Source organism: Stigmatopora argus, chromosome 17, assembly GCF_051989625.1.
Source record: "Stigmatopora argus isolate UIUO_Sarg chromosome 17, RoL_Sarg_1.0, whole genome shotgun sequence".
Lineage (NCBI taxonomy): Eukaryota > Metazoa > Chordata > Actinopteri > Syngnathiformes > Syngnathidae > Stigmatopora > Stigmatopora argus.
Window position 1 is genome coordinate 14,026,851 of NC_135403.1, and position 12,058 is coordinate 14,038,908.

The 12,058-nt window shown below is 46.2% G+C and overlaps 2 protein-coding genes across 7 annotated transcripts; one reads left to right on the forward strand and one right to left on the reverse strand.

The window, feature by feature from the left end:
* Positions 1 to 390: 390 nt before the first annotated feature.
* LOC144092019 (uncharacterized) lies at positions 391 to 6,157 on the reverse strand. Of its 3 annotated transcripts, XM_077624773.1 has the most exons (9): positions 6,016 to 6,157; positions 4,964 to 5,075; positions 4,788 to 4,894; positions 3,856 to 4,724; positions 3,627 to 3,786; positions 2,518 to 2,696; positions 2,342 to 2,434; positions 2,154 to 2,279; positions 391 to 1,165 (listed from the first exon to the last, which is right to left on the reverse strand). In XM_077624773.1, exons 1-9 carry the CDS (start codon positions 6,123 to 6,125, stop codon positions 747 to 749), a joined length of 2,175 nt encoding a protein of 724 aa, XP_077480899.1. In that variant the 5' UTR covers positions 6,126 to 6,157; the 3' UTR covers positions 391 to 746. The 3 variants fall into 3 exon arrangements, with proteins under 3 accessions (XP_077480899.1, XP_077480898.1, XP_077480900.1); XM_077624772.1 differs by having other exon boundaries at positions 4,788 to 5,075; XM_077624774.1 differs by having other exon boundaries at positions 4,788 to 5,141; positions 6,016 to 6,044.
* Positions 6,158 to 6,298: 141 nt separating this feature from the next.
* Positions 6,299 to 11,955, forward strand: pdha1b (pyruvate dehydrogenase E1 subunit alpha 1b). Of its 4 annotated transcripts, XM_077624754.1 has the most exons (13): positions 6,299 to 6,465; positions 6,942 to 6,962; positions 7,325 to 7,501; positions 7,940 to 8,005; positions 8,540 to 8,713; positions 8,818 to 8,944; positions 9,009 to 9,100; positions 9,165 to 9,257; positions 9,827 to 9,982; positions 10,244 to 10,315; positions 10,402 to 10,469; positions 10,586 to 10,694; positions 11,338 to 11,955. In XM_077624754.1, exons 1-13 carry the CDS (start codon positions 6,406 to 6,408, stop codon positions 11,500 to 11,502), a joined length of 1,380 nt encoding a protein of 459 aa, XP_077480880.1. In that variant the 5' UTR covers positions 6,299 to 6,405; the 3' UTR covers positions 11,503 to 11,955. The 4 variants fall into 4 exon arrangements, with proteins under 4 accessions (XP_077480880.1, XP_077480882.1, XP_077480881.1 ...); XM_077624756.1 differs by lacking the exon at positions 7,325 to 7,501; XM_077624755.1 differs by lacking the exon at positions 6,942 to 6,962.
* Positions 11,956 to 12,058: the final 103 nt, after the last annotated feature.

Here is a 12,058-nt window from a genome sequence, read left to right on the forward strand (position 1 = left end):
CATACAAACTTGACGCTGTGAATGGTTGACATGTCAGCATAAACACTTAACTGTCTGACACTGATTAATCAATCTTTTCTATCAATTTTTCCCCCTTAGTCAAAATGCATTCGTGACTTTGAAACTTGTTCTTGAACCTCTTCTTGTCAGACACTCATCGCGGTTCTATGTCAATACTCAGTTTAGCCACAGGGCGGCAGTATTTCACCAAAGCTTGCTTTCAGCACTCTTCCCATCAAAAACTATGTCAATAATTGAAAGACAACCCGTTTAATTGTGGACTTGAAGATTTGTTATGCTGCGTAGAATATAAAAAAAGAAAGATATAAAAAACAACAACAATGTCCATCAATGAAATCCAACAAAAAGAAGGACAATCATCACATGTAGTACTATTGGATCACTTTATTTTCTGGTTAGTTTTTCTTGTCTATTTATCAGGGAATGAATAGTTTTGTACATGTATTCAGCAAAATAAAATAAAAACATCAAGTGTCCGCAAAGGGGGAGGAGCACAAGAACGCCACGTTTAAAAAGAGCCACGCCGTCATTCAACCGAAAAAGCGTCCGAGCACACGTGAAAAGACCGTTTGCTGTCGGTTAGATTTTGGCGTACGTACTAGTATGCTTTTTTTTGTGTCCTCGCTAGTACGACGCTAAGGAAGTAAAAAGTAGTCAGTCGTTAGAAGTAAGACAAACAAATGAGTGGAGCTTTTTTTTTTTTTTTCTATGGCGATGAAAGCGCGTCACTGCGGCGGCGGGGGCGGGGCGCTCTGTTCCGTGTTGTCCACGGTGCGGATGATGACGATCTGCTCCAGACTTTGCGCCGGCGAGGGCGGCGGCCTCAGCTGCTCCACCAGCGCGTGCAGCGTTTCCGAGTTGATGGTGGACACGGCGTCCGCCTCGAAGGCTCCCGCGTCGCCTCGGTCCACGGGGGTGTGGCTCGGCTCCACTTTCAACTCCTGTAGCGTGTCGCTCAGGCCGGCGCCGGCGGCGGCGGCGGCGGCGGCCGAGGCGGACGGACCGCCCCCTTCGCCGTCGACCTGGGGCTCGGCCGGTTCCGGCTCGGAAGGCTCGGCGTCGGGGATGGAGCTCAGGCTTTTGCCGTCTTTGCTCAGCTTGCTCTGCACGAAGGCCACCGGGTGACTGGACGCCAGCATCACCACTGCCAAGAAAAGGCGGTTATCAAAAGCCCAATCACGGTCTTGGCTTCTCCTTGTTGGCTTTATTCTGGGATGTTACTATATGTTCATTAAGCATTTAATAGGTAATGAAGCTATAATTTAATTTGTGCTATACAGACGCTCCCCTACTTACGAACGAAGGAGTTAGGTTCCGAGTGATTGTTCATAAGTTGAATTTGTTTGTAAGTTGATTCAGTGCTATATTTTGTATTATAGTTTATGTTTAAGGCCTATATAAGTATATTGAAAATACTGTCGCTCTGTTTACCTTATAAAGAAATTATTATGCTTACTTGTGCAAATTCTTACGCAGGTGTTTTTGGTTTCCGATCTAATATGAGATTGTTGTGGCAGTTGTTTTTTGACCTTAATGGTGTTATTCGGTTACCGTTAGCTTATGCAATTGTTCGAATCAGATGACCTTAAATGTTTTGATTATGCGCCGACTAAATTGACAGAGGAGGATGCCGTTTCTTTAGAATCATCTTGGACGAGGACGAGTCGGGAGTGATTTTCCTTGCAAGCTGTAGCCAGAGTATGTTAATGATGCCTCCCTGTTTTGATTAAAGTGTATTAATAATAAACCTATCACTCCTACTTTGAGGACAAATTTGTCGACAAAAAAACACCCTAAAAAAGGAGGACGCCTGACAGACATTTATCCAAATTTACGCCACGCTACCAATAAACAAAGTCAGATTTAAATCTGTTCAAAAATGACATTTTGCGCTCGTTTGGTACAAGTTAGAATTCCAGCTTTGTCGCCCTCTTCTGGGACTATCAGCACACTGCAATTACTTAGAACTTTGAAGATTTTAGGCCTGTTAAATATGCCAGCAAATGGATACAATTTTTTTTTACGTAGACCTGGCGTAAAGACTAAACTATAGCAGAGGTTGAAAGATAAACCAAGCAAACTTTAAGTATAAATAAATAGATTTATAGATGAGATAACTGGGGTTAGCTCACCGGCGCGCGCTCTTTCTTTGTGTTGTCGAACTTCTTCGGCGTGCGCCTTCTCCTGGTGTTTGATCATGTTCTTCACGCTGGCGAAGCGATTGCCGCAAAGCAGGCACTGGACGCCGTTGGTTCCGTCTGCGAGGGCAAAAAAAATAAATACATAAAATAAAAAACGGACGTCCGCCCGCCCGACTCACCCGGGTGAAGTCGGCGCATGTGCTTCTTCAGTTCGGACGACGTGACGAAGCTGCTCTCGCACTGCGGCTGGCTGCACTTGTACGGCGTTTCGCCTGGAACGCCAAACGGGGGGCGGGGGGGAACGAATCAGAGGAAGGGGCGGTCCCGTTTCAAGCGTTTGGACGCCACGGCTTACCCGTGTGCTTGCGGGCGTGAGCGATGAGCGAAGACGAGACGGAGAAGGACATGCCGCAGAGGTCGCACTGGTACGGCTTCTCGCCCGTGTGTCGCCGCTTGTGATAGGTCAGCGTGCTGGACTGGGCGAAGGCCTGGCCGCACACGTCGCAAACGTACGGCTTCTCGCCGCTGTGGAGTCTGGAGGGAAACGGGGGAAAAAAAAAAATCAGCGCCGACATTCATATCCTATCAAATGTGTGAGTAACACTACTGTTAGCTTCATGCTAACATGCATTGGGAGACCCATTGTCGCGCTACTGAAAATTAGCTTGAATGGCTTTCTACACATTAACACATTGGGAAGATAAATAAACAAGAAATAGGAGACTACTGTCAACATTCATTGGCAAAAAATAAAATTGAAAAATGTGGGCCGGACCATTTTAGATATATTTAGATTTTTTTAAAAAAATAAATGGATTAACTGAACTGGATTAAAGTCCCTGAATATTCCGTTTTTTTATAGATCTAAAACAATGTCTATTTTAGCTTTTTTAAATATATTTTTAGATTTTACCAAATGATTTTTGAATTAAAAACACAGAAAAAAATGATTAAAAAATGACAATGATTGATTTAAAAGTGGGAAAATCATGAAATTTAATATACATCTATACTTTTCATTTTAATTTGATCCTAAAACAGAAAGTCGGCACTCATGATTGACTTTCCCGGGCCACACAAAATGATGCGGCGGGCCAGATTTTGCCCCCGGGCCGCCACTTTGACACCTGTGCTCTAAGGTGTCCTTTTATTCCTGAAGGGGCAGTTGAATTAATATTTTTTTTAATCTTGTACGTTGCATATTAAAAAAAGACCCTAATTTGTTTTATTACTATGGAACTATGTTTATTTACCTTTTCAAATATTGATTAACATTTGTCATTTTGAATCTGCCATTTAGAAAATTGACCGTAGCGAGGAAGGCTAATTTGAAGCTAATATTTACTTCATATGGGAATAAAAAGTAGTTTTTAGTTTCTACTAGTTGTAAGAAAAAAAATAGTTGAAGAAAAAACAAAGATTGAGCAGCCCTATTGTCAACACCAACGCGGTTGGGCGTCCTACCTGACGTGGATCTTGTAATTGGAAGAGGTGGCGAATTTGAAGCCGCAGCGCTCGCACGTGTACGGCTTCTCCTCGCCGTGGTGCATGCGGCGGTGCGCCACCAGCTGGCACTTCTGCGCAAAACACTTTTCGCAGTCGCCGCAGCTGAACGGCTTCTCTCCTGCGAGGAAGGCGGGTCCGAGGTCAGCGGCGAGAGAGGAGAGCGTGCGGGAACCGGATCCACTCTTACCCGTGTGCGTGCGCAGGTGGGTCTTGAGCTGCGTGGCCTGCCTGAACGTCTTGGAGCAGAAGATGCAGACGAAGGGTTTGAGGCCGGCGTGGATTTGCTCGTGGCGCCGCAGGCTGGCGGCGTCTTTGAACACGCGGTTGCACTCGATGCAGGAGCGCGAGTTGTCCTCGGAGCCGGGCTCCTTCTCCCCGCCCTCCTCCGGGTCCTCGCCGCTCAAGTCGTCCTCGTCGATGTCGTCCTCGGCTTTGCTCCTGCCCCGCCCCCTGCCCCGGCCCCTCCCCCGGCCCCGCCCACGTCCCGCGAAGCGGAGCCGCTTGGCGGGCGGTTCGTCCCGCGAGGGGCTCCAGTCGGCCGACGTGTCGCCGACGTCCCTGGCGCTGGCGTCGGAATCCTCGTGGGGGTCTTCTTCGGTCTTGATGGCGGTCCTACTACCGCCTCGGCCCCCCCGCCCCCTGCCCCGACCTCGCCGACGACCCCGGCCCCTCGCCACGTGGACCGCCGGGAGGGCGGTCTCTCCCGCCGAGTTCCCGGGCTCGGGGAGATCGCAGCCCGGGGTGGCCGAGTCCAAGTCCAAGTCTGGGGTCTGGCTCTCCGGGTCCTCCGGGTTTTCCGGTCCGTCACGCTTTTCCTGATCTTCGGGGGCCTCGTCCACCCATGCGCCCGACACCGAGACGATGGACAACGAGACGGGGGAATGATTGCTGACGGGGGAGTTGGGACTGGGCGAGGAGACGGCCGCTTCTTCTTTCTCCAACTCGGACTGGGACGCCTCGCCGACTTCGGGAAAGTGAGAAATTTCTTCCAGGTACTTGGTGGCGTCCGACATCCCCAGGTAAATGGCGGCTCGGCGGACGGCGCCTTGTCTGGTGCTGAAAACAACAAGGATTTGCCACGTCTTCTCTTGCCGTACGACGACGACAAAAGATTTATACCTGCTCAGGTTCATCTGTCCCGTGTAGACGAATTCCAGGAGCTTCTCCAAGGCGTAGCGGCTGACTTTGTCGGGGTCCAAGGTGGTGACCTCCTGACCCTTCTCGGCCTGCGAGGAGAAGTACTTGCTGAACGCCGCCAGGATGTTGCGGTGCGCCCGGAATTCCACGTCTCGCACCATGATGGTGACGTCGCACAGGAAGTCCATTTCCCGCTGCTGATGCAAACGTTGCAGGAGGAGCTTGCCGTGGTTGGCGCCGTGAGACATTCTTACGATCTGCAATATGTCACTGAGGAAATGTTCAAAACAGCTTTTAGGGGGTTTGACCTCACTACTAGAAGTCCAGTGTATATTTCTGTCAATGGCAGAGAGCAAAATGCGTTAAAATGTTAATTTGGAATAAGCATTTTAATGTAAAGACCACCATATTTGTGACCAAAACATAAACAAGAGTGCAAGACATGACCAAGATAACAGTAAGACCAGGAAGTACGATTTATTTGGTTGAATGTTAGCAACAACGCAATAAACAATCATGTTTTTTTCCCACCCGTTTATTATGTAAATTCACATTAATGAAGCTGAAGTTCTGGTTCTTGACTGCTAGTCCAAGCCTTGAGCAAGACAAAGACCGGTCTTAATGTTAGGTTATACGTATGTATGAAAAAAGTCCCCCTTTTTTAAATAAAGGTTTGTTTATTTTTTTCATGTTATAAGAGTGCACTTATCATTTACGTACACAGTACTACACGTGAACGGTGTTTTGGTTGGGAGTTGACAGCTTATAAGGAGTTTTTGAAAATAAAAGCTAGCGCTTGCTTCCTGAGTAGGCCTCAGACCGAAGCTAATGCTAATAGCCGTGTCGTTGCTCGCTTTTAAAAAAGGCAGTTTTCGATGTAGGACGCTGTGTTGATTTCTTATAATAAAACGTCTCCAGTTCTCAAGTTCCGAGGAAGTTGTACTGCTCGGTGGTCTTGTCGGGCGGCTAAAGTCCAGACGCGGAGGCTAAGCCAGCTCAGACGACAGCAAAAGGCGCGGATAACATTGTGCTCTTATTGCGAAGGATTCACCGATTGTGCCGGCGGTGTCGTGATAAGTTGGTCTAAAATGGATCAAACGATCAAATCGGGGGAAAATTGTGAAATTTCGCATCGTTTATTTGGAGTTGTGGAACTCGCGAGTTGTATTTATAAAAAAGAAAGGAAATAAAAGCAGTAAAGTAGCTGTACCTTGTAGTATTCGTGATGCTCGGCCGTAATCTCGGGATTGTAAAAGATCTCGCGAGACTGGGGTGGCCGTGGAGCATAGTCCAGTTGATGACAAAACAAGTCATGCTCATTTTTAATTGTATTGTAATGATTATTTTATTATTTTACTAAACTAACCAATTCTAAATAAAAAAAACGTTTTTTTTTAACTTCAGGAATGTTAAAAATATAAAGTTATTGTGTTGTTGTTGTTTTTTACTCCTTATGTAGTGTCGCATAAACTCCACACAGCAGGTGGCGGTATGGCACCTTACAAATGCCACCCGAAGAAGAAGACTATTTCCCGCCTCCTCTCAGCAACCAAAAAGTCGCCTTAAATCCTCTTAAAAACTCCCCACGCCGTTTACTATCATGCAGAACATGTTGACTCTCCTCTCCAACGCCCTTCGTCGGATCACCGGCAGGACTGCGGTAAGTTTTCCGACCAGTGTGCTCTCCAAGGGAAGCCTTTTTCGGCTCCAGACGAGCTAATTGTGCTAACTATGCTTGCTGCTGACCTTGTGGGCGCCTAGCTTGAACTCTGCTTATTCCTTGTTTTCCTCCTCATTTCATCAGTTACTGACTTTAATTAGACGTCAATCAAACAGCAACATGACTTTATACTCATTTTTTATCTGGTCAGTTTTGTCGTTAAGATTAACATTCACAATAAGGTACCATAAGCAAGTACTACACATTCCCACGTAAAATAATGACGCTTTCTTGTGGCCTAACTGCGTCTTTCACAACCTCTTTCTCAATAGCTGCGGTATTTCTGGAACTATAGTATAAAATGCTTTGAAAGTAACTTCTCACGTTTGACCAATGTCTTCCCTTCCTTTGTAATGCTCTATTTCTCACAAATTTGTCTCGCTTTTTGTTTGCTTTCACCTTCAACTGCACTCCAGGGAGCCCAAACCGTATCTGAGGTAAGAAGCACCTTCTTTTTGTCACTAATCTTTCCTTTTGGAACATTTTATACTCTCCATTCTAATTATTTTCACTGAAATATTCAACTTTACTGCCGTGAAAGGCTCCCACTGCGATCAGTTGAAAGAAAATGGCCCTGTTTCTTAACTTGGCGATGGAATTTTTTTCTACCTCTCCCCAGGAATTTCCAAGCATTCCAAGAAGCGTACTTGTCTAAATCAGGCCACATCGGTGTAAACACTGGGTCACTGTTCAAATGTTAAATTCTACACGCAGCAGACCTGCCTCCGTTTTTTCCCCTCCCATTTTTGGAAGCTTGGTCTTAAGCGCCCCCTCATTAGTTGGGTCCTCTGCTTCCCAGTTGCTGATCGATCTGTCCGAGTACGTCAGTCTAACCTCGCCGGCGGCCCCCGACTTGGCACGGATGCGGCGGCTGCCCCGCAAACCCCCGCCGCTAGTCGGCGCTACGTCTGGCGTGGCGCCTTTAGCTAGCACGTCGTCCGACACGCCAGTAAGCAGCGGCGATGCCGGCCTCCAGGTCTGCCTCCCCGTTACTAACGTTTTCTGGTGTAAACAAAAAAAAAAAAACTCCTAATCGGGCCCCCCGTGCTTTCCACCGATAATTTACATACCTGTCAACCTCTGCCGATAACTGCCCTTATAAATGATGATTGATTCCCCTTACAAACTCCCCAAAAACCTTACAAACACCGTACGACTCGTACGGTGTTTGTAAGGTTTTTGGGGGGTTTGGAAGGGGAATCAATCATCATTTATAAGGGCAGTTATCGGCAGAGGTTGACGGGTATGAATTTACTAAATCGTCTCATTGGCGTCGACCAGATCTTTGGGATTCGTTTTGGCATGGTCCGTCTCTTAGCGTGACCGGTAACGCTCGTCTTCAATGTGTGGAGCTCGCTAGCTGACCCGTTGGCTTTGTTTACTGGGCTTAGCGTGCTAATTTGTGTCTTCTCAGGCTGCCCGTGTCAGCGTGGCCCGATCTTTCGCCGACTTTACGCCTCAGGTGACCTTGGACGTCAAGGTGAGGTTGAAAACATCTTGATTGTGAATCCGCAAAACTGACCAATCTCTTGTAATCGGCTCTTGCGCAAGGGCGACCAATCATTATCGGGTTGGTTCGCGGGCCGCTTTAATGTCGACTCGATTTCACGTGGGCCGGACCATTTTAGATATAATATTTAGATTTTTTTTAATAAATAGATTAAAAGAACTGGATTAAAATCCCTGAATATTCAGTTTTTTTTATAGATCTAATACAATGTTTATTTTAGCTTTTTATATATATATTTTTAGATTTTACAAAATGATTTTTGAACTAAAAACACAGAAGATTGATTTAAAAGGGAGAAAATCAGGAAATTTAATATACATCTATACTCCATTTTAATTTGATCATAAAACAGAAAGTCGGCACTCATGATTGACTTTCCCGGGCCACACAAAATGATGCGGCGGCCCAGATTTGGCCCCCGGGCCTCCACTTTGACACCTGTAGCAGGTCGCTAGTCGATCTGTAAAATGCTGACAACCTTTTTTTTTTCCTCCCTGCCGCTAGAAATGCGATTTGCACCGATTGGAGGAGGGGCCTCCCGTAAAGGCGGAGCTAACGCGTGAGCAGGGCATGCGGTATTACCGTACCATGCAGACGGTGCGGCGCATGGAACTGAAGGCCGATCAGCTGTACAAGCAGAAGATCATCAGGGGCTTCTGTCACTTATATGACGGACAGGTACTTTTAATTTCCGCTAACTACCACAGCACACCGTCCGTGAATACTGCGCATCATCATTCGACGACCCGTAAAAAAAATTAAATCATTTTCTTGTTGCGCAGGAAGCGTGCGCCGCCGGGATCGAGGCCGCCATCCAACCGAGCGACCACCTGATCACGGCGTACCGCGCGCACGCCTACACGTACACCCGCGGCGTGGCCGTCAGGGAGATCCTGTGCGAGCTGACGGGTAAGGTCCCCCGGTAAAGAAGGCGACCGGTTCGACGCCGCGCCTCAGCCGTGTCGCTGCCCAGGTCGGAGGGGCGGCGTCTCCAAAGGGAAGGGAGGCTCCATGCACATGTACGCGCCGCATTTTTACGGAGGGAACGGCATTGTGGGAGCGCAGGTGAGTGCGCCGGCGTGGCCGTACGGTCGGACGGTTTGGGTTTATTCTGTCTTGTCGCGTTCAGGTTCCGCTCGGTGCGGGAATCGCTTTGGCATGTCAGTACCGAGGCAACAGGCAGTTGTGCGTGACGTTGTACGGCGACGGCGCCGCCAATCAGGTAACGGAACGACGGCTAATCCGTCCCCTCTTTTACTAACCGCCACAACGCTTTACGTTATCTTTTACCTGGGCTAGCGGTGAACGAGTTAAGCCAGGGGTGTCAGACTCGGGTTGGTTGGCGGGCCGCGTTAACGTCAACTCGATTTCATGTGGGCTGTACCATTTTAGATATAATATTTAGATTTTTTTATATATATGGATTAAAAGAAGTGGATTAAAAACCCTGAATATTCAGTTTTTTATAGATCTAAAACAATGTTTATTTTAGCTTTTTTAAAATATATTTTTAGATTTTACAAAATGATTTTTGAACTTAAAACACAGAAAAAATGGATTAAAAAATGACAATTTTTGATTTAAAAGGGGGAAAATCAGGAAATTTAATATACATCTATACTCTTTATTTTAATTTGATCCTAAAACAGAAAGTCGCCACTCATGATTTACTTTCTCGGGCCGCAAAAACTGATGCGGCGGGCCAGATTTGGCCCCCGGGCCGCCACTTTGACACATGTGAGTTAAGCTAATGTTGCCTTTTCATTACACTTTTTTTTTCCCTCCGAACAGGGGCAGCTCTTCGAAGCATTCAACATGGCCGCCCTCTGGAAGCTCCCGTGCATTTTCATCTGCGAGAACAACCAGTACGGCATGGGCACGTCGGCGGAGAGGGCGTCGGCTTGCACCGACTACTACAAACGAGGAGACTACGTACCGGGCATTAGAGTGAGAAACGCGGCAACGTCGTCGTGACATTGTTCGGGGGTCCCGGGGTCGCGGTTCCAGCGAGACCGTGCGCTGGGACCGCCCCCTTGTGGACCCAGAGTAGAACACGACGCCTTCCGTGCGTCCTGGCAGTTACAGGTGTGAGCATTTACCTAGTCGCCTAGTGTTCATGTATGATACTGCGCACAAAATGTAAATAGGATAGAAGAGGCGGCCATTTTGCCCTCGCAACTTCAGCTCTGTTTTTTTTTTTCCGCACAGGTCGACGGGATGGATGTCCTCTGCGTGAGAGAGGCCGTCAAGTTCGCGGCGGACCTCTGCCGAGCCGGGAAGGTAAGCAAGGCCAAATGCCTGATTGAAAAGAAGAAGAAAAAAAGATCCTGTCCTCTGATTGGTTCCTGTAAAACTTTGTCTGAAAGGGTCCAATTGTGATAGAGCTGAAGACGTATCGTTACCACGGGCACAGCATGAGTGACCCTGGTGTCAGGTGAGTCTTTTATTTATTTATTTCAATTTAACTGTAAACTCATGCTTTTCTGTCAATGGCCAAATTTATCATGTACAAGTCTTATTTACCTCTCTGTTATGATGTTTTGTTTGTAGCTACCGTACTCGCCAGGAGATCCAGGAAGTACGAAGCAAGAACGATCCCATCGCATCGTTAAAAGAGCAAATGTTAAACAACAACATGGCGTCCGTGGAGGAATTCAAGGTACGAGCGATTACGTGGTGGTAGATTTCCTTAAATGGACCTAGATCAGGGGTAGGGAACCTGTGGCTCGGGAGCCACATATGGCTCTTTTGATGGGTGCATATGGCTCTCCGCTAACCTGTGGGGTAAAATATGGAAACTATGGAATTATTTTTTTCATTGCACTCTTCTGCATCTCATTGATTAGCAACAACGTAACAATGTTGTCAAAATAATTCAGAGACTTTTTGTACTTTAAAAGTGGTGAAGTGACTAAAAGAGGCACACATTTTCATTTATGTTGACTTTTAAATTCGGAGCATGGCTCTCAAGGATTAACATTTAAAAATATGAATTGTTTATGGCCTATTTCATCAAAAAGGTTCCCGACCCCTGACCTAGATAATGATAAAGCAAATATAAACGATGCTGTTGTAGCGCCAAGATTCCACAAGATGACGCCAGAGTGCACATCCCCTCCAAAGAGGTTTTCCCAAATGCCCACTAGGCAGATTTCAATTGATTTAGAAAGGGAATTGGAAAAAGAACATAACCATTTTGAACTATAACTTTAAATTGGAACGACGAGTGGTCATTGTTTACAAACATTCCAAAATGGCGTTCTCTTCTGAGCTGTGTTATTGACGCATATGGTTCTGATTAGGAAATGGACGTCGCCATCCGTAAGGAAGTGGAGGAGGCGGCGCAGTTCGCCACGGCTGACCCCGAACCACCGTTGGGGGATTTGTGCAACCACATCTTCAAAAATGAGCCCTCGCTAGAGATCCGTGGGACCAATCCCTGGTCAAAGCTCATCTCAGTAGGCTAAAACCGCAACGCAAAATCAGATTCTGACCAGAACTCTTCATGGGACCGAGTCTTGGATCATTTTGACACATTTTTAGTAGCTTTTATTTATTAATATAATTTAATATATTATGATCTTGTTTTCTACTTGAGGTGTGTGCCAGCAAAACGTTTTAACAAGACAAATTATTTAAAGTTTGATGAGACTATTGTGCCGACTGCTGAATACATTGAGGACTGAACTGACTTTATGGAAATAGTACAATATTTTTTCCTCAGATTGTAAGCAATATTTATAATTTTCACCCATGCACCAAAACTTTCTAATGTTTACCAGTTTTCAAACATATTTCAAAATAAGCACTTTATCTTAATGTTGTCGGCTCACTTATCTGTTACAGTAATAGTCTGCTGTACCAGTTTTGTTGTTGTTGTTATGTATGAGATGAAATAAAAGAAAAAGAAAAGATGCGAATGTTTTGAGTGTTTCTTGCTAATTTCTGCTAGCTTGGATATGTTTGGACAGTTGTTCAAGCATTTATCAAATATGATTGATACCCATCTTAAGGTAAGTAGGA

Coding starts and splice junctions, on each gene's coding strand:
- LOC144092019 (XM_077624772.1), bottom strand. CDS start 6,125: ATGAGCATGACTTGTTTTGTCATCAACTGGACTATGCTCCACGGCCAC. Junction 2,435..2,517: donor TCACGCCCGCAAGCACACGG/GTAAGCCGTGGC, acceptor TTGGCGTTCCAG/GCGAAACGCCGTACAAGTGC. Junction 2,280..2,341: donor CATGCGCCGACTTCACCCGG/GTGAGTCGGGCG, acceptor TTGCCCTCGCAG/ACGGAACCAACGGCGTCCAG.
- pdha1b (XM_077624754.1), top strand. CDS start 6,406: ATGCAGAACATGTTGACTCTCCTCTCCAACGCCCTTCGTCGGATCACC. Junction 6,963..7,324: donor GAGCCCAAACCGTATCTGAG/GTAAGAAGCACC, acceptor TCTGCTTCCCAG/TTGCTGATCGATCTGTCCGA. Junction 8,945..9,008: donor GATCCTGTGCGAGCTGACGG/GTAAGGTCCCCC, acceptor GTCGCTGCCCAG/GTCGGAGGGGCGGCGTCTCC.